General features: G+C 34.0%; 3 protein-coding genes across 4 annotated transcripts; 1 reads left to right on the plus strand and 2 right to left on the minus strand.

Moving 5' to 3' along the window:
* Window positions 1-329: 329 nt before the first annotated feature.
* Window positions 330-5314, minus strand: LOC141707052 (transcription factor ILR3-like). Of its 2 annotated transcripts, none has more exons than XM_074510020.1 (5): window positions 5049-5314; window positions 3113-3223; window positions 1515-1592; window positions 1278-1440; window positions 330-890 (listed from the first exon to the last, which is right to left on the minus strand). In XM_074510020.1, the coding sequence occupies exons 1-5, from the start codon at window positions 5198-5200 to the stop codon at window positions 624-626; spliced, it is 771 nt and encodes a 256-aa protein (XP_074366121.1). In that variant the 5' UTR covers window positions 5201-5314; the 3' UTR covers window positions 330-623. The 2 variants fall into 2 exon arrangements, with proteins under 2 accessions (XP_074366121.1, XP_074366122.1); XM_074510021.1 differs by having other exon boundaries at window positions 3161-3223; window positions 5049-5309.
* A 3606-nt stretch (window positions 5315-8920) lies between these two features.
* Window positions 8921-13835, plus strand: LOC141686062 (formin-like protein 3). The gene is made up of 6 exons (XM_074491125.1): window positions 8921-9406; window positions 9732-10851; window positions 10926-11394; window positions 11487-11689; window positions 11893-12128; window positions 12517-13835. Exons 1-6 carry the CDS (start codon window positions 9233-9235, stop codon window positions 13378-13380), a joined length of 3066 nt encoding a protein of 1021 aa, XP_074347226.1. The 5' UTR covers window positions 8921-9232; the 3' UTR covers window positions 13381-13835.
* Window positions 13807-16737, minus strand: LOC141707053 (pentatricopeptide repeat-containing protein At3g29230-like). The gene is made up of 2 exons (XM_074510022.1): window positions 15922-16737; window positions 13807-15394 (listed from the first exon to the last, which is right to left on the minus strand). The coding sequence occupies exons 1-2, from the start codon at window positions 16612-16614 to the stop codon at window positions 14297-14299; spliced, it is 1791 nt and encodes a 596-aa protein (XP_074366123.1). The 5' UTR covers window positions 16615-16737; the 3' UTR covers window positions 13807-14296.
* Between the last annotated feature and the right edge of the window lie 3740 nt (window positions 16738-20477).

The following is a 20477-nucleotide window of genomic DNA, read 5'->3' on the forward strand; positions in this document are numbered from 1 at the left end:
TTCAATATCACATTTTCATTACGATCTGCAATCATAACTTCGTTTATCACTAATTGTCAACTTTGAGTATCGGCAAAAGAGAAAGGGAAGAGGATATTCATAGCTAAGCATACAGCATTAGACCGTCATTCTAATATTTCAAATAAATCGTTCATCAGCAAGAAACAAAGATTTACCTGCGTCTGTACAACCTGAAATTTCACATTTTGTAATTTCAGTGTGGATTCGGTTGTCCTGGTGTGTTGTAGGCTACTAGTATTGATGTTAAATGGTTGGAAGGTAAAAATGCAAGGAGGATGGACTTCTAGGGACTAGGGACTAACAAGCGGTAAATCATAATATGAATGCTATACACATATATGCTGTCATCAAAGTATTGTTCACTAATGCATTTTGTTCAACTGAAGTAGTTGACCACAAGGCAACAGCAGCAAAGTTCCTTATTCTATATTACATGCAAATATCGGATATAAGTTGCATCGTGTAAATATCGATATGCTCACATACACAAGGTTCTCAAACTTCAGAACCACGCACATTGGAGAACGGATGCATAGATATAGTAATAATATCAGTAGTCAACAATCCTTTTAGGAGAGAGATGTTTAAATGAGCCCTCCAACTTAGGCAACCGGCGGACGGAGGACATGATCCTGCGTTGTGTCAACCACGGCTGGTGGCATAAATTGCCACATTGCAACACCAGGGTAGCCAACAAAGGACATCAGCTTGTTTGCGTCTGCTTGTCCTTGAGCAGAATATGCAGCTCGCAAGGTAGAGGGATGGGGTAAAAAGGCGGGTTGGGCACTGAAGGATTTGACTTGCTGCTCCAGCTTCTCTTTGTCTGCCTTTATTTTCTGCTTTTCATCACGGAGCTCATGCTTCTCAGCCTGAACACGAGATGGAAAATATAAATGCTTCCTTGGACCTTGAGTAAAATTAGAAAGTGAATTCTACAGATCTATCAACAAGCTCCAACTTAAAGGGTAGCATGTCATCACTCTTAAAGTCATAAGCCCATCATGCTAAGTGCTTGTTGCCTTACTTTAAGTTTGTATACTTGATGGAAGCAATGTTTTGAACACACTATGTTACGAATTAGCGGTAAAGCCTATTCCATGTCAGGTCCCATGTTCTTATATACCCCTAGAGTATAACTTAAAAGAAAATGCAACCAGATTTTGTGCTTCAAAAAAGGATTATATATCTACTTGGGATTATATTCCTTAATGAAAAGGTGATCAAAAATCAAAGTTGAGTAATTATAGAATTAACACCTTTAAATCTTTAATCTTCTCCTGCAGCTCCTCATTCGATTCCTTAAGTGTATTAGCTTCACTCCTTAGCTGCGTCAACATCCGAACAGCGTCATTCAGAATAGCAGCCTTGTCAGTTTTAGGTGGCCTTCCAGGCTCAAGGATGGAACTCAATTCCAGGAACCTTAAAATTAAGCTAGATCACTTTAGAAATGAATATACGATATACAGTACGAATTAATAGGTATGTGAGCATGCCTTTCATTCAGCTTATCTCTCCTCAATTTCTCCCGACATGCTTTGGAACCTGATGCATTGCATGTTTCTGGTCTTGCCCTGTATAAGCACCAACACATGTTATGCTATAATTTCAATTTGCATAAATAGATTAGTCCAGGTAGTAAGATATGGACATTCGTATAGATAAAATGATGAGTGAGGAAAGATTTAGAGATTCTGCATGTGTGTGTATTAATGGGTGTCACTGACTGAGAAAAGCTGATAAAATTCATTCTTTGTCCACCAAAGAGTGACGAGAAAAGTTTTTAGCAAAATAAAACAGGACATAACAATTTAAACAATTTATGTGGAATAGTACCAAGATAAAAGTATAAAATATAAATCCTGGCTATATTTCTGAATTCCAGGCAAGCATAGTTAAAATGAGGTTAAGTATGTTTTCCCATTATGAGGTGTTAGAACAGGAACTCCATTACTGAAAATCATTAGTAATTTTGTTTTAAGTAGAATAAGTACACACATGTATTATGGAAGCAATTAAATATAATGTAACAAACCATACATTCAAAATTTTGTAGAATTAGATAAACACAAAACTGGATAATAGCGACTGTTTTCTAAATCATAACTTTAGAAAGTAAAAGCAAATATAGCATTCACCACAAACAGAGACGAATTTCACTTAAAAAGTTCCCAATACCGGGGTCCTTTCTGAATAATAATTGACCAATCTATCAACAAGTTTTACAGACAACAAAATATAAGGAATTCCAATTAAAGAAGATTGACCTATGGTTGACTACCTTTCTCAAACACATTAGATAATGTTCAGAAACGAATTAACTTGCTTCAGTCAGAGCCTTTACTAGCTTTGTTTTTGCAACAATATTTTCAAATTTAAGTGCAAATGAACCTAGGTGTCTATTGCTACTTTAACTTTATAACTAAGTAACGAATTAGAAACTACAACAAGTATCTGTAAAATTTAATGTTACAAATATTTAAAGCAGAAAACTGAATCGTGAAGGCACTTACTATGCAAAATGATAATTACAAAACTGAGTTGCTTCACATCTTTGTATGGCAAGTGATATTTTTTTCACTTTAAGACTTCACCCTACTGCAATTTTATCAAGTGCAACAATGTAATGAAAGTATGAAAACAACCTTGGCCACAAAATGATACTATATTTTTAACATATAATTAAGCACTCAATGATGACCTCATCCAAACATCTCAAATTTTATTTAAAACTAATTGGTTTACCACCAACATAGGCTTGTATAATTTAATCAACCAAATGTGGATTCGGAATTGCCTAGTGGTAGAGGCTCTCGTTACCCCCATTCCGCCCACAACAAGTTCATGGGTTTAAATCCTCACTCTCACTCAGCCCTCCCCTTAACATACTATATGAAGTCCCTTGACATACTATATGGAGTACCTGAAAAAAAGGTTCACCAAATGTCCAAGGCTTCTAGGGGTCACAGGAACTCAAAAGTATAACACAAGGCAAGCAAACCACAATAAAATGTTTTACATGCCTAAACTAATTGATTCAAAGTTTGGAAATTGAAAATACTGGGAGTAGAGGAAACTGAAACTTAATTTATACCAAAACTGATTCTTGTATTCTCTGTTGGGGGGGGAGAGAAGTGTGTACCGTTTTCGAGATTCTGATTCCTTATGTCCTTGAGAACCAAGAATCAAGCTGTCTATTTCCGCACTGCAAACAGATAGTATAAATGCATTAACAAGATAATGACAATAAAAACACACTAGGATGCATACCACAGACAAAAGGTTGTTGGTGGAAGTATATTGTTTACAGTGATGTCCTTTCAGGTAGTACTTGATAGGGAATATCAAATTTGTAAAGTCAAAATTCATCTGAGAGGGAGGGAGGGAGGGAAGGAGGGATATATTTCTAGTCCAGATATTCTTCAATATATAGTAACAGAAAACATTAGTTACTCTCCTTCCAATTGAAGAGACAAAAGCCTCTCCTTCCATTTGTAGAGACAAAATATGTTCCCTCGAGAATATTATGTCATATCATGTTGGAGTCAATTTGATAGTGGATATTCTTTAAAATAGTTTACAGATTTATCAGCACTCAATAGCCTGTGTAAGCGCAAAGCTGAAAAAGCTAAAATGGCATAACCAAATAATTGTTTTGCCAAAAGTTCACTGGAGTTGAAAGAAAATGAATTCAAATTTAATGTTGTAGAAGATGCTGAAGCCTCCTTTGAACATATACTCGACCACTACCAGATATTATTCAAATCCTTCATCTAGAATAATAATAATTACGAATCTATACTTCATTTTTTTATGAGATAGCCACAAAAGGCCAAATCACATGCTATCTTCAGTTTGGAAATACTCCTATGTCCTGGATCCTGGAATACTTGCATAACAAAGACGCGACTGGATAAGATTTGATATGGTAAAAGCCTTGTGTCATTTCAATTTTAATTTACAAACAAAATTTACTAATATATGGGGCAAAATGCTGCGTGAACTTTTGTTATTAAAAAAATAAAAACAAGATACCAAGCTAAAATCTTGAGAACTGAACTAGATGGAACTTAAAATTGATCAATTAGACCCACATGAGATATGACCAGCACCAGGATCTATGGGGTTAGTCTAGATTTACTTTGATTTTAGAAACATGAAGCTAAGAACTGAGAGAATACATATTAACTAGTTACATAACAGTTCATAGTCCAATAAATATAAAGCTTACTTGATTAGAGCTAAGTATCGCTAGCATGAGTGATGAGACACAATCTTTTAGTAGCAACTATATTGGAGTAGTTGGTACCATATATGTTGTGCAAGCAAAACAATACAAAACCTATGCAAATATACCATAGAACTTCTGCCATAATGCACATTTCATTTTGAATATTCCTATTATTTACTAATATCGTGTAGTCCATAAAAAGCATATGCTTAAAGAAAAATGTTCTTAGGACTGCTTAAGAAAACTCAACACAGTGCCATTTCAATTCTTATAATACGAAATTAACATTTAAAAAACCATTTTATCTGCTGTTTATTAGATATTTAAATAAAACTTCCAAATTGCGCTAACATGTTAATTGCAACAATTACGTATCTGAGTGGATCCAAAAATGTGTAATTTTTACTCTAATCTGTAACATAAAAGGTAGATGTTTAGTAATTTAACTAACTAATTCGTCTTCAAAATATGAGATGTACACATTATAAGACCAGCATACATCTTACCCTACTTGGACCCCGTCACACAATTCAAATAATTGAGAACCATGCAAAATACATAAAACGGAAATCTAAATATCCATGCACACATGCGACTTGAATTCTCGACCTCTCGTTATTACCAAGCCCAGACCGATATTCACAAGGCTGACCATTTCAGTTAACGAGGTACATGTTACTTCGAGTTCAGTGACAACTAAACATTCGATTCTTGTACTAACAAATTCACAAAAACATGACACAATACAGAAAACAAAAAATAAAGCAAAGAAAAAAAGTCAACGAGGGAACAAACGGACCTTGAATTGGAGGAAGAGTTGATGGTCTGATTAGGCCAGGAGAAGACAATAGAAGGCGGCGCCGGGAAATGAACGGCGGAGATATCGTCCATCAAATCATAATCAAAAACCCAGTTGGATGAAGCTGTTAAGTCAATATCCATGGAGTTCATTGCGTGTTTGGATCGTGAAAAATTATAAAAAGGAGAAGAGATGGCCTTTACTGTAATATATAAGTTCCAAGATGATAGATTATAATTGGAATGAGATGGAATGAATATATTAATCACAAGAGGGACGGCTAGGAAAAGAGTGGAGTGGTGATTGATGGCGGTCATTTGTGTGGGGTCCTGTAATGGGGTTTATGTGAGTCCCACAGTGTATTATTCTATTCCCGTTTTTAGTCAAATTACCTTTTTATATGTTTTTTTAATTTTATTTAAAATTTACCAAATTATATGGAAATTTTACCATTGATCTCTCGCCATTAATTCGATTAGAGAAGTGAGACCTAGAAATTTTGGAAAAAACACTATTTACACGTTACATGACATGAAAATTTAATATTTGTATTTATCTTTTTAGTATTTACACGAAAATACACGAATACGAATATACATTATCGAAATTTAGAGTCGGTTTTGTTAAGATCGACCCTGAAAATTGAGAGGTCCTAGACGAACTCAAATTATAAAGCCCTTATAAATTAATAAATCAAACACAAAATATATATAGAGAGCTACAAATATAATGATAAGAGGGAAAAGCAAAACATTATGCAAACTAATCTTATTATATTATTTAAATATAACACGTCTTGCATTTTTTGATATAAAATATCAATCAAATTTACATAATCAAGTTTTTCAACCATAAGATAACATAGCTAAGCCACTTAACGAGATAGTTGAACAGAGATAGGATTTTATCAGCTTGAACTTTAAAAAAATTCGTTCTGCATAAGTAATAGTAACCGGTATCGTTAGAAGAATCCTATAAGCAATCCTGGCATTTGGGTAGCTACCTTCCATCTTTTTGATATATGTCAACACGTCTATAGCACTTTTTGTACCTTCCGGCAAATTTCGGCACAATATACAGAAGTGTTCATACAAATCATCACCTTTAGTCAGAAACTTTGATTGAATTAATCTAATAGTATGCTCGCTAAGTTTTTCTCCCTTGTCTCTTGTAAATCAGAATATCAGACCCTCCGTCTTTTTATTTTTAACTTTACCATATTAGGACTTGTTTAATAATACAAAAATTATTAACTTACAAAATTAATTGGATGTTTAATTTGAAAGAAAAATTAACTGAATTAAAAGTTTAAAACAGTAAAAACATGAATATTAAATGCTAAAATAAATTGAATATTAGTAAAAAAATAAGTTTAATAATTGAATATTATATACTAATTTTTCAAGTACTAAAAAAAATTAAAAATTAAAAAAAATCAAATAAATAAAAATTATTATAAATAATAAAAACACACATATATATAGACCTATAAAATATTTGGGGGCCCTTGTATTTTGGAGGCCCTAACCACAAGATTAGTCCGTCTATAGTCAGAGTCATCCCTGAGTTTTGTGTTTACTCCTCGAACACATGACAAGACACGAAATATACTATATAAATAAATAATAGAGTTAAATATTAATATTTATAATAAATATATATATTTAAAATAAATATATGCATATTTAGTTTTAAAATAATAATTTATTTCATAATATTATAAATCCATTAATCTAAATAAATATTTTATAAATTTTATAAAAAAATTATCAAAAAATTAATTAATTATTTATTTATCTAATTTAATTTAATTTATATTTCATTTTACACGGAAACATGAAATGATAGGAAAACGAAAGTACACGAATACGAATATACACCGAATTCTAAATGAGTCGGTTTTGGATTTTGCATTCAAGTATATGAGACGCGAAAATAAACGAAACGAAAGTATACGACATGGTCTAAAGACTAAAAGTGTAAGAGTTCGTGAAAGTATTAAAAGTATTAAAAGTTCACAAGTGATAGTTATGCTATCGATTGATTTTTCATTAATGAAATGAATTACTCGTGCATTAAATAATTCTTAAAAATGAAATAGCGGCACGTGTCATTTTGAAACATTTTCAATTTTTTTAAAAGATATACAAAATTGCTCATTCGATTAATTTCAAGCACAACTCAGGTTAAATTTATTTTTTAAACAAGTGGAGCAAAAATTGGGTGAGGCAGAAATTAGTCGGTCAAAACAGTTAATAATTGGAAAAAATAATAAAATAAATTAGAAATTTAGAATTTAACAATTCATAAAAATAAAGTATATGACCCTAACTTCCTAATACTAAATATTTTTTCTTATAGTTTTAAACTTATTTAAATTCAATTAATTTTGAAAATTTGAGTAGTATTTAAAAGTGATACTTCCCTTCTGATTATTAGAAATTTGATTATTTGCGTACTATTTTAATTGGCTATTTTCTTATAAATTATTTATTATTAAATTTATTTTAATATTGGCGTGAGTATTTATAATAATCAGATTGTAATATTCTATAAATTTATTCTTTTAAAATGAACATTAATGATAAAAGTTTCATTGAAATTTGTCATAATGTGGAGGATTCAACCAGGGACGGTAACGGATCAGATCGGTCCGAGATTCGTAAGATCCAAATCTGCTCCATTATGTTTAGGCTCAGATCGGATTCAGCTCTGTATATTAAAAGTATAAATTCAAATTCGATCAATCAGGTTTTTTCAGGTTATAGGTCGATTTTGGATTTAATTCGGATACTTTAAAAATATTTAATTAAAAATAAATAAATTTATATTATTATACAAATATATTAGATAACATTTTTTTTGAATGTTAAAAATACAAAAATATTAATTTATATATGGTCAATAAAAGAGTTGGTGCAGTGGTCGAGTTCTTTACCTAAATGTAGGTTAAAAATTCGACTCACTCATGCTTGTGCGTTTTTTTATCTAAAAAATAGTACTCTACATATTTAGATAATATAATATTAGCATATAATAAATTTATGTATTGATAATTATTCAACGTCCCAGTTATAAATATTAAATTTAAATATTTGATGTACATAAATCATGTATTATGATTATAAAATTATGTAAGATAAGAATATGTTATCAGATTTTTTTCAGGTTCCCGGTTCAGATCAGGTTTAGAACGGGTTTCGGGTCTAGTAGTTTTGATATACCTAAAATCCAAATTCAAATTCAAACTTTTTCGGATTTAAAAATAAGATCCAGTCAAATCCAAAAATTGGGTTCAAATAAGTCCAAATTGATTGAAATATATCGGGTATCCATCGAGTCGGAGTCGGGTAAAATTGTCATATGTAATGACTACTAGTTATTTAGTTATTCACTTAAATATTAAATATAGACCAGTAAAATATGATTTGTTGTTTAGTATTTTATGACGTGTTAGCTTCTAGTGTGAAAATGTAAGTGTATTTATTTAATAAATTAGATTGTATCATACTAATATCATGATTAATTATCGATTAAGTGATTAAATAATTTTCGCCGATCAATATCAGTTTTCGCTTTTTAGAATACCAGCAGGGAATTCTGTAATTGTGAACCCTATTTGTTATTTTTATTGTTATATTGGTTGAGATTTATTTTACCCATCGATTTGATATAGCAATTTCGTTTAAATTGAGTATAGATAGTAAATATACTACAACAATCAATGTAAGAAAAGCAATAGTTCGGTTACTAAGAAATAGGAGTAAGAAACTGTGTCTGTAAAGTGAAAGATAAAATTACGAAAATAGTGCTGCTGATCAATCTTTCTTCTCCAACGCACAAACGACATTCTTGAATCCATACGTCTCATTTGTCTCAAATCTGTCCCCGAAATACAAGAAACCATTCCCCCACCAAAAACACAGCACAAAATTTGACAATTTAGCTTCAAGTTTTTCAAATTTTTCCGGTTGGCTTCATCCGGACCACCCTTCCATATTTACATCTACCACCTTATGTAACATCCTGCAAATACACATTTATGTGTTCTTTCGACATCATATCCATATATTTGCGAGATCTTTAAGGTTGGAATCTTTTTTATTGGGGTGCAAAGGAACCAATCCAAATATTTAACTTTTTTCCCTTGCATGAAATGAGAAGGAAGATTATTTGGAATTGGAATGGTAATTATTCGAGGAGCAATGAACGATAACAGGGTTCGTTTGTTGGTTCTTGTTATTACTTTTCTTTGCTCTTTGGTGGCCGGAAGTCATGAGGCCAACCGGAAATTTGCTGATAGTTTTTCAGGAAATGGGATCACTTGGAATCATTATGAAGAGATTGACGATTACACGGTATGATGAACAAAAATATTCCACTTTGATTTGTCATATTTTTTTACAGGGAAAGAACCATAGTGTGTGGTTAATCAGCTCCTAATTGTGCTTATTATGTTATGATTTCCACTCGAAAAGAGTGTTTAGCTGATAAGGTTACAATGTAGGCAGGTAGCTTCTTATTTATTGCAATATTTCAGCTTTTCTGCTTGCAATCATGCATTTCTAGTCACTATTATCACTTGTTGTATAGATTCCACACAGTAGAGTAATGCACAACGCAGTTTGTTGATGTTTTACGTTGGCATAGCAGTGTCGTCTAATTTGTCAGATTACGTCTCAGGAAGAGCAAATGTGGCGTCACTGCAGGGAAGAACTACTAGAATTTGCAAAGGCTTATGAATACTCTGACTTCTCTACTGTACCTGCTCTGAATAAGGTTGGATCGGATGTAAAATTAATAAAGAAGAGAATTCTACACAAGGCTATTGCTGATTTGCCTCGTGTCAAAGACACTCTTTTAAATTGCCTGGACAAGGGACTTTCTCAATCACAACCTTCTGAGACAAACTCTGTGCTTATCAATTGGCATAAGCTGTTTCTTGATTGGCCCAGATTTCCTAGAAGGTATCTACAAGGGAAAACTCGCCCTCATAATCACCATAAACTTAAACACCATAACTATGAACCTAGTGAAAGAAAGCCAACAACAACAGCTCCCAGGCATGCTGGAGTTCCACGTCTTCCTCAACCTCCAAGTCCTCATAATGCATCATCCACTCCTGCTAAACCACAATTTGCATCCACTACACTAGACATAAAACCTAACAGATCTTTACGAAACACACTTCATGATGCCCCTCATGGTTCTACTGCTATTACCTCTTCAGAATTAACGGAGTCACTTTTCCGCATTTCTGCCACCTCCAACACTCAAACTACGCACCGTCTTTTAGCGGCTTTGGAACAGGTGCAAAAAGAAGACAAATCACCTCAATCTTCACCAACGAAATCACCATCACCATCACCAACGGAAAATCCTAATTCACCAGCACCTTCACCTTCATCACCAGGGAAAAGTGAATCACCTGCACCTTCATCGCCAGAGGAAAGCAAATCACCTGCACCTTCATCGCCAGAGGAAAGTAAATCACCTGCACCTTCATTTCCTGGAAAAGGTAAACCACCTAAACATTCACCAAAAAAAAGTGAATCGCCTGCATCTTCGCCTGCCAAGCCTCGTCCAAAAAATCATGCTCCCACAACTAGTGAAGCAAAGTATGAGAGCAAAAAGACCGACAATAAATCTGCTGTTATTGCTGGATGTTCAGTAGCAGGAGCAATCGTCGTCGCTCTCTTATTGTTATGCTGTGTCAGGAAGAGGAGGGAAAAAGTTGGGGCAAGAGACGGGCAGAGGGATGACAAGCCTTTCCTTAACTTATGGTCAAGTGATCATTCTGCTGGTATATATAATGTCAACTTTTTTATTAAGGGATCTAAATAGCATTGCACCTCTAAATAGTGATTTACCTCTCAGGTTCTTCAAGAACGCAAAATGGTGTCAGAAATACATATAAAACAAGATCCAATTCCTCAAATAATGGAAATAATTTGCACATTGGGTCTGGCAATCCAGTTTCCGAAGGTCAATTATCAGGTGCATCTGGAATAGGAAACTTACCACTTCCTCCTGGAAAAAGAACAGCTCCTCCATCCCCTGCAGCTGTTCAACCGCCAACACCTCCTCCTCTTCCTCCCCCTAAACCTCCTGCTTCCCCGGAGCCTCCACCACCCCCCAAGCCTGCTGCTCGTCCACCACCTCAGCCACCAAAACCAGTTAACGTGCCTTCACCTCTTGGACCAAATTCTAAGCTTCGTACTTCCAAAGCTGCTGCTGAAAGTAGTGAGGATCAGAAAGCAAAGCTAAAGCCATTCTTTTGGGACAAGGTTCTTGCCAACCCTGATCAATCCATGGTTTGGCATGACATCAAAGCCGGGTCCTTCCAGTAAGAAACTTTAGTTTGCAACGACATGTGCATCTTACCTATATACAGACATCTATAACTAATTTATTGTTAAATTTGTCCGAAATTCACAGGTGCAACGAGGACTTGATGGAAAGTCTATTTGGTTATAGAGCTGCGCCTGAGCAACCCAAAATTGAGCGTAAGAAAGAGCCAGTAGCCTTTGAAGTTCCTAAATATATTCAGATTATCGATCCCAGGAAAGCACAAAATTTATCAATTCTATTAAGAGCGCTGAATGTGACAACTGATGAAGTTTGCGAGGCCATTTTGGAAGGTAACTACATAGCGTATATGTATACAATAAAGAACAAGCCGAATATTTTTTGTGATTTGAATGATTGTCGAATATACTAATTTTGAATTGAAAGAGTATTTGGTGACTCTCAAATTAAGCACCACTCTGGCGCAATTCAGAATAAGTATAAGGTTTCCAAATATATTTTTCTCACCAAGGTTGAGACCATTTCATATTACCAGGTAACGAACTTCCCGCTGAGCTTATTCAAACTTTGTTGAAGATGGCACCAACAGCAGATGAAGAACTAAAGCTGAGGTTATTCAGTGGGGAGTTTTCTCAACTTGGTCCTGCTGAACAATTCCTTAAAACCCTGGTTGATATTCCGTTTGCCTTCAAGCGCCTGGAGTCATTGTTGTTTATGTGCAGTGTTCAGGAGGAGGTTTCATCTGTAAAAGAATCCTTAGCAGGCATAGAGGTATCCTATTATTTCTCGAATATGACAACTTTAACAAATTATCATTTAATTAGTAATGACGTTAACCACAATAAATTTTAATCAATTTAACAAGCAATAGGAATTGTAGAATAATTTTACTAATCGATGTTCTATGCAATTTAACAGGCGATAAGAAATGTTGTGTAATTTTACAGTACATACCTTGTCCTCCATATTTCAGCAAGATTAAAGTTAGAGCATTTTCAGCTGATACAACTGTACTTGAGCAGTAACTACCATTATATTACAGAAGAACATTTCTTGATTAGGAAAATATACAATTAATTATCTACTCCTTATATGGGTGCATTACATAGATGAAAATTCAGATAGATTTTTGTGTCAGACTGCCCCATTCTATTTGCAGGTAGCATGCAACGAGATTAGGAACAGCAGGGTGTTCCTGAAACTCCTAGAAGCAGTCCTTAAAACTGGGAATCGTATGAATGATGGTACTTACCGAGGTGGCGCACAGGCATTTAAGCTTGACACACTCTTGAAACTATCAGATGTTAAAGGTACAGATGGGAAGACCACACTTCTTCACTTTGTCGTTCTTGAAATAATTCGATCCGAGGGCATACGAGCTGCACGTAAAGTAAGACGGAGTCAAAGCATCACCGCCGTGAAAACAGAAGATATACTTGAGGATTCGACTAAGGAAACAGCAGAGTATGTACGCGGCCTTGGTCTTCAGGTCATTTCAAATTTAAGCAATGAGCTTGAGCACGTAAAGAAGGCAGCACTTGTAGATGGTGAAGTGCTAAGATCAAGTGTTCTTAAACTTGGCCAATCTCTGAAACAATCTAAAGATTTCTTGGAAAATGAGATGGGTAGTTTAGATGAAGAAAGTGAGTTCCGTGTGACATTAGGTAGTTTTGTGCAGCAGGCAGAAGATGATATCATTTGGTTGTTAGAAGAGGAAAAGAAGATAAGTTCTCTTGTCAGAAGCACAAGTGATTACTTCCATGGTACCGCAGGAAAAGATGACGGCTTACGTTTGTTTGTTATTGTTCGGGATTTCTTGGTAATGGTGGATAAAGTGTGTAATGAGGTTAAAAGATCTTCAGCAAATTCAATAAAGGTTACCAAGAAACTAGATTCAACTTCACAGGAATCTCACCAAACACCTTCACCAAACCCTCAACAAAACCTGTTTCCTGCAATTAAGGAGCATCGGCAAAACAATTCCAGTTCTTCAGATTTAAGTTCTTCCGATGATGAAAGTTGACCTCCTGATACAATATAAACATGGACCGAAAACACTGAACTTCCTGGTATATTATCTACAAATATCACTTGGCAAACAACTAGCTCAACATAAATCTCAAAAGCTCTCATCCAGTGCCACTTATATTTAAACAGGTAGGTGGCTACTAATACGGTGCAGGCAGACAATTATTTGCACAATGATGAGTCCTGCAACGATACTCCAAGAAGCTCAAAGATTGTTTGCTCTTGAGTCTTGACTTTTCTGTAAAAATGTTCACTTGTTTACGAAGAAATTGGAACTGATGAAGCATGTGCACAAACGGTTTAGAGTGAGGACGAAAGAGGACGAAGATGTTGGTTCAGATCAGTTAGTCTATAGTTTTATGTGACATGGTGTATAAAATTGCTCTTTTTTCTCTTCATGAAATGAAAGGGGTGATCAAATAAAATGAGTTCGTATTCTATATATGAGTATTTTATAATTCTATAATACCTCGTCGTTAGAGGTTAATTATATCATCTGCAATCCTTCATATGTGCAATTGCCTTTAATAGCTTCTTTCCTCTTTTGCTCCAAAACAAGAAATCTACCAGAAACATTCCTTCAAGAAGAAGACCTGCAAGTGAAATAGCATGAAGGATTTAGCTTCTCAACTTGGTCTGCACAAATTTGCTAATATCCTAAATGTTGCTTTAAAAACAGATTCCTTGTTTATTTTGTAGTACTATTTTCTTGTACAACGCAAACATTTACAACAATGAAACAAGTTTACAATTTGCCTGGTAAATTTTAAAAGTTAACAAGCATCTCTGGGGGCCTAGAATTCGAATTTACGAGTTCTTCTCCCTTGGTAAAATATAACATCTGTTTCCGAAGCGCCATGGAGTTAAATATGATTTTCCATTCTGGTATTGCTCATTGTCTAGGATTCAGCTCATTCATCCAAATTCATCACCTCTAACAAGCTCCAGAGAACTTTAGCTATATCTTCACTTTGTATTTGCAATCTTCGGCCACTTGTGAACTCCTCAATGGCACTGCCTATCTCAATGACACTCTTTCCACTATTTTTCTTCAAGTTTTGCTCTCTCATTACTTTTCGCACCCTCCCCACACCCTCCCACTTCCCAACATCAGCATATATGTTCGACATGAGGACATAAACACCACAATCATCCGCTTTTAGTTCCTTCAGTCTCTCTACAACAACTTCAGCAAGAGCTACATTATGATGAATTCGACAAGCCAGTAGAAGAGAACCCCAAAGCTCTGCATTTTGTTTCATAGGCATGGTGTCTATAATATTTAGAGCTTTATCTAGCTGTCCTGCACGACCAAGAAGGTCAATTAAGCAACCATAGTGTTCAAGCTTTGGCTCAATCCCCCACGTCTCCATTCTACAAAAGATATCTAAACCTTCCACTATGAGACCTGCATGACTACATGCTGTTAAAACACTAACAAAAATTAAATCATCCATCGGTATTCCAGTCATCTCCATTTGAGAAAAGCAATCTAACGCTGCCCTTCCAAATCCATTCATTCCAAGTCCAGATATCATCACATTCCATGTAACAACATTTCTCTCTTTCATATTGCTGAATATTGACGAAGCCTCCTCAACTCTACCACATTTCATGTACATGTCCACTAGAGCAGTCTGAACTACAATATCTACTACGATTTTGTTCTTCTTTGTGTACATATGAATCCATCTTCCTTGATCCAGAGCACCTAACTGGGCACAGGCTGATACTGCACCTGCAATAGATATCTTATCAGGTTTCACTCCTTGACAAAGCATCTGCCTGAAGATATCTAAGCTTTTCTTCGAATTTCCATGCTTAACATAGCCGTCTATGATTATGCTCCAAGAAATCACATTTCTCTCATTCATGTTATCAAACAGCTCATAAGCTGACTGCATATCTCCAGCCTTTACATAAGCATCTATTATGGAATTCCAGGAAATTAAATCCCTTGTAGGCATGCTATCAAAAAGTGCTCTAGCACGAGCAACTTCACCTTTCCTCTGAAAAGAATGCAAGGTCGGATAATGAATTAATGATCATGATAAGCAGTTTAAATAGTGAGATGGAAGACAAAAATTTCTACAATGTCAGCTGAAATATATCACACTTTAACAGTCTAATGACCGTTCAAGACTGAATATCGTTTGCACTGTGCTCCAGAGTTTATGAACGGAGAAACGAAACGAGAGGAATCGTAAGAATATTATTTCCTAGTCATGCTCTATAGTTTTTAGCAGAGGAAAGAAAACGATAGAAAATCCTTGCAATTTTCTCATATAAAATTTTCATAAATCATACTCCCTCCGTTCCTCCCAATTGTTATCATGAACAATTCCTAAACTACCTCTTTGAGTTACTCAACAAAGATGTTGCTTCTTTTATAATTCATGGGCAGAATGGGAGAAATTCTATAGCCTCAATTTTTTTCTTTCCTCTCATTTCTCTTTTTCGTTAAAACTCGGGAGCACAACCTTAAAAAAATAAACATGATCTAATTAACAACTCTACTAGTAATGAAAGCGCAAACCTTGTAACCATCAATCATAACAGACCACGAAACAACATCTCTTTCGATCATTTCATCAAACAACTTCTCAGCATTCCCTAATTCTCCACACCTAACATACCCGCTTAACATCAAATTCCAAGAAACCAAGTCCTTCCTACTAAACCCCTCAAACAACAACATAGAAAAGTCCATTTTTCTAACTCTACAATACAATCCAATCAACCCATTTCTCACAAACACATCCCACTCAAAACCCCCCTTCACAATCACCCCATGTACTTGTCTCCCTTCCCACCCCCCATTCCCTTCTCCCACACATTTTCGTGTCGTGTACAAAATTGTCGGGTCTACACACGCCTTAAGGACAAAAGGGTATGTATAATGATCACCTAAGAGTCCATTTCCACGCATTTTAATGTAATAATTAAAGACCCTTTTGGGTTTTGAGTTGAACATAAAACATTTTATCAATGTGTTATACATGTTAGTTTTTGGTTCTAGAACCTGAGTGAATATAGTTTCTGCATAAGTGATGTTTAAGCATTTTGATGTTAGTGTGTAAAGCAATTGGCTAATGATTATTGGGTCATTAAACAAGTTAGTGGTGATTAATTGTGCATGAATTTGATGGATTTGAGACATGGGTTTAGATGTCTGAAGCAATACTAGAGTTTTAAAGTTTCCTAGGAGTTTCAGGGAAGGGAGAGACATGGGAGAATGAGAACAAAATGTGAAGGATTTCAGTTTTTCTTCTTACAGCAAAAGACCAGTATAAAGAATTTGCACTGGTTTTACATATGTTGATGTGTTGCAAAATGCAAATTGTTTATAAAAGACCAGTATAAAGAAAGTGTTTTCAAGCCAGAAATGCAGCCACAGCCGGGCTTTGACCGGGCCTTAAAAAACCCGGACTTTGACCGGACCGGGCCGGACTTTCCGAAAATGTCAGAATCTGTTTGGGCCCTCGAGGGTCGAGGCAGGTCTAACCGGATTTTTTTTCGGGCCGGATCGGATCGGGCCGGGTTTTTTTCTAATTTAAATCGGATCGAGTATTATTAGAGATTCCGAAGAATACATGTGTTAGCAACTAGATCATCGTAAAAATGTATTAGTTTACATAAAAATATTTTATGAAAACATTACTTCGTTGAAAACATTTAAATTCGGCAAAAAATAAACATGTTTATAAAATAATATGTTTTATCATTGTTATGATAATAATGATAACAATGATATCCAAATATTCATAACAATGATATCCAAATATATATAGTGTACTTATTATATTTTCTTTCATTATTTATGCAACGAAGTATATAAATAATATTATTAATCACAAATATGTAAATATATATGTGTTTAAAGTATTATTTATATTTATAGTAAATGTGAATTTATAAATATATAAGAAAATTTATTAGAATAATCATATTATAACCGGGCTTTTTCGGACTTTTAATCGGGCCGGACCGGGCCGAAGCCCGGGCTTTTAACCGGGTCGGGCCGGGCCGGGGCGGGCTTTGCCTAAAAATATAGGACCCGTCGAGGCCTGAAGCCCGAGCCGGGACCGGGTCGGGCTTGACAGGACTTTGACCGGATCGGGTCGGGCCAAATTTTCGGGTCCGGGCTTTTTGTGCATCTCTATTTCAAGCTAAGAGCAAGCAAGTCCAACAACTCTAAGCTCTTAAGTTTAAAATAACTCTCTTATACGAGTTCTTAAGTTTAATTATAAAGATTTTGACAAAAAATGGTCTTCAACGATGTCTTAGTGATTCCTTAAAAACTAAGGGGTCGTTAAATTCTGGAATCAGGTATGAGTTTTAATTATTCCAACCTCATATCTGGTGTTTGGTTCAAAAAAAAAAAATTGGTACCCATTCCTCAAATCTCCAAGGTATGGATATAAAAAAAAATTGATACTCATTTCTCAAACCTCCGAGGTATGAATTTTTTTTATATCCAAGGAAGGTGGGTATGAGAGAACGGGATATGAATCAATTTTATAACTACTATTTTAATTTCTATTTAAGCATTTAAATATAATTGTTTAATACCAAAATAAATATATGAACCAAAATATATTAAAATAATAATAAAATAATATATTTAATTAAATTAAAATTATTGACTTAAAATATTTTTAATTAAATCTGTTCATTCCATCACTCAACCAAACACATGATATCAGATACGATACCTCAACCCCAAACCACATTAACCCGATTCTTAATTCCAACCCGATACCACTGCACGTCTTGAATCAAACGACCCTGAGACATGATCTTCATTATTTATCTTTAAAAACACTTTTAGTGTTCTCTTATAACATTTTTAGTAATAAAAAATTATTTCTCTTTTTTTTTTTACTTTTCTCTCTCTTTTTTCCACTTTTTGTCCATATCTTTTTTAATTTATTAATATAATAATAATAAAGAAGGAGTATATGGATCATTGTTGGAGTTAAAATATAAAATCATATTCTAAATTATTAAGAGCCAATATTTTATATTATCCATAAAGAAGCTACTATCATACTCTTGTATTTGCTCTAAGTATTACTCTCCGTCAAACTCTTATACAGTAAAATATAGTGTGAACGGGGACGACATACGACATACTCTTATAAATACTCCTTCCATTTCAAATTAGTTGTTCATTTCACTTTTGCACGTAATTTAAGGTATCTTATATCTCCGTTAATTATATTTCAAAAAAAAAATTATGAATAAAAATTTAAGATTTAAATTTTTATTTACATAAGAAAATTTTTAAAAATAATTAAAAAAATATACGGTGAAGTCATCTTAAAATAGGTTAAAAATCAAATATGAAAATTAATTTGGAAGGGAAAAAGTAACTTTGAATTACTGTGTTAGAAAAAACGGGAAAATGAGTAAAATGGATGGAATACTAACTTTTAATTTTTCCTTTACGGCAGAAACATGTTTCTTGATGTGTTGCAACTTGAACATTTATTCTAGAAAATTCACAAGAAAAAGGGGCTATAGGAGAAATTGAACATTCTGAACTTTTGAGACGCCCTTTATAAACTAGTATACTAATATTAAAATGAAATAAAAAACTATCATAATAAGAATACAAATTTTAGAACAGGGTATTGAAAAAAATATAAAGAATACTCAGAGCTGACTTTGTTAGAATTAATGAACTCAACTACAGTAAATTAAATAATAAATTTGTTTAAAACATTTCAAATTTGATAGAAAAAAAATAATTTGGATTACACATTTTTAGATTGTTGGGAATATTAACTAAACGCGTAATCATGTAATAATTATATATAAATTAGGCAAATTAAATAAATTAGGGACTTTTGTCGGCGCTAAGCAAACTTGTTATCCGACAATTTTTTAAATAAAAATTGTTATACAAATGAAAGCAATCGGTATATCGTATTCTGAGATGGTGAACTCTTAATTATATTAACGAACAAATAAAAAGTAATAAAGATGGCACAAAAAACGTAATCGTCAATTTCAAGGAAAACTACGGGAACCTATTACTTGATTAAAATCTCAAATCAATGTGATGATTAATCGTCATTTTAAAAGAAAACTATAGAAACTTATTGCTTCATTAAAATCTAAAATCAATGCGAGAATTATCTTCGACAATAAGATTTCCGCGTTAAGTAAAATGACGATTACAAGAAGTGAACTTAGTAAAACAAACTGAATGCTTTGTTAATTAATATAACAATAATCCTTCAGGAATGTTCTCTCCACTAAGCAGATTTTGATGTTCATTGACATTTTTAGAGATGTTTGACAATGTTTAAGAAGTCCAATAGTCCATAATGCCAATGCCTGAATTGTACCGTGATGACAAACAGATGTTGATGATCAAGGTGAGGATTAATAAAGTGCGACTATAATATGAAGTAGACTAATGAAAAGATACAACATGAAGGATTAATTATCATGAATTAGTGCTTAAATAAATGGTTGGTATAATCAAAGAGAGGCCGCTTCATCAGCAAAATCTCAAGAAAGTTAACTCAGTACAAATATCAGTCTCAGACTCAGACTTCCATGATTTTGATAAGGATAGATCAGAAGAGTGCATCCAACCAAAACAGATATAGGCATTGTGTGATGAAGAAAATGGCATACCTCGATTGTACTATTTAATCCTATAAGTCATATGGGTGCAACCATTCAAGGTCCATTTCAGCTACTTGAGCTCCAAAATTGATACTGAATTTGGATTGGTGAATTGGTTGAATTCAGGGTTTACTAAATCTTGTGGACATTTCAGAGTAATGAACACAGACATTCTTGATCAAGTTAATATTTTTCTCATCATTGAGTCGGGGAGAAGGCTGACAGCGGGGGATGTGTTTGGATTTATCGAAAAATGGGAGACATATGGGCAGTATATTGGAACTGGTCAACAAAATTGGACAACACAACTCCAGATTAGGTAAAACATAAGTATGAGATGGTGGAAGTTCTTGATGATTACTATGAGGAGCTTGGAATCAAATTTCTCTGGAACATGAGGCCTAAGATTACTAACTACATACTAAAGGAATGGTTGCTATAAATCATATC

Source organism: Apium graveolens, chromosome 2 (assembly GCF_009905375.1).
Source record: "Apium graveolens cultivar Ventura chromosome 2, ASM990537v1, whole genome shotgun sequence".
NCBI classification, from domain to species: domain Eukaryota; kingdom Viridiplantae; phylum Streptophyta; class Magnoliopsida; order Apiales; family Apiaceae; genus Apium; species Apium graveolens.

Bases quoted from the DNA above. Each gene is read 5' to 3' on its own strand.
- LOC141707052 (XM_074510020.1), bottom strand. From the start codon at position 5,200: ATGAACTCCATGGATATTGACTTAACAGCTTCATCCAACTGGGTTTTT. The intron at 3,224-5,048 runs GTCCGTTTGTTC...ATCTGTTTGCAG, and splicing joins AACTCTTCCTCCAATTCAAG to TGCGGAAATAGACAGCTTGA. The intron at 1,593-3,112 runs GTATAAATTAAG...GTGCTTATACAG, and splicing joins GAATACAAGAATCAGTTTTG to GGCAAGACCAGAAACATGCA.
- LOC141686062 (XM_074491125.1), top strand. From the start codon at position 9,233: ATGGTAATTATTCGAGGAGCAATGAACGATAACAGGGTTCGTTTGTTG. The intron at 9,407-9,731 runs GTATGATGAACA...ATTACGTCTCAG, and splicing joins AAGAGATTGACGATTACACG to GAAGAGCAAATGTGGCGTCA. The intron at 11,395-11,486 runs GTAAGAAACTTT...CGAAATTCACAG, and splicing joins ATCAAAGCCGGGTCCTTCCA to GTGCAACGAGGACTTGATGG.
- LOC141707053 (XM_074510022.1), bottom strand. From the start codon at position 16,614: ATGTCTCTCCCTTCCCTGAAACTCCTAGGAAACTTTAAAACTCTAGTA. The intron at 15,395-15,921 runs GTTTGCGCTTTC...CATTCTTTTCAG, and splicing joins TTATGATTGATGGTTACAAG to AGGAAAGGTGAAGTTGCTCG.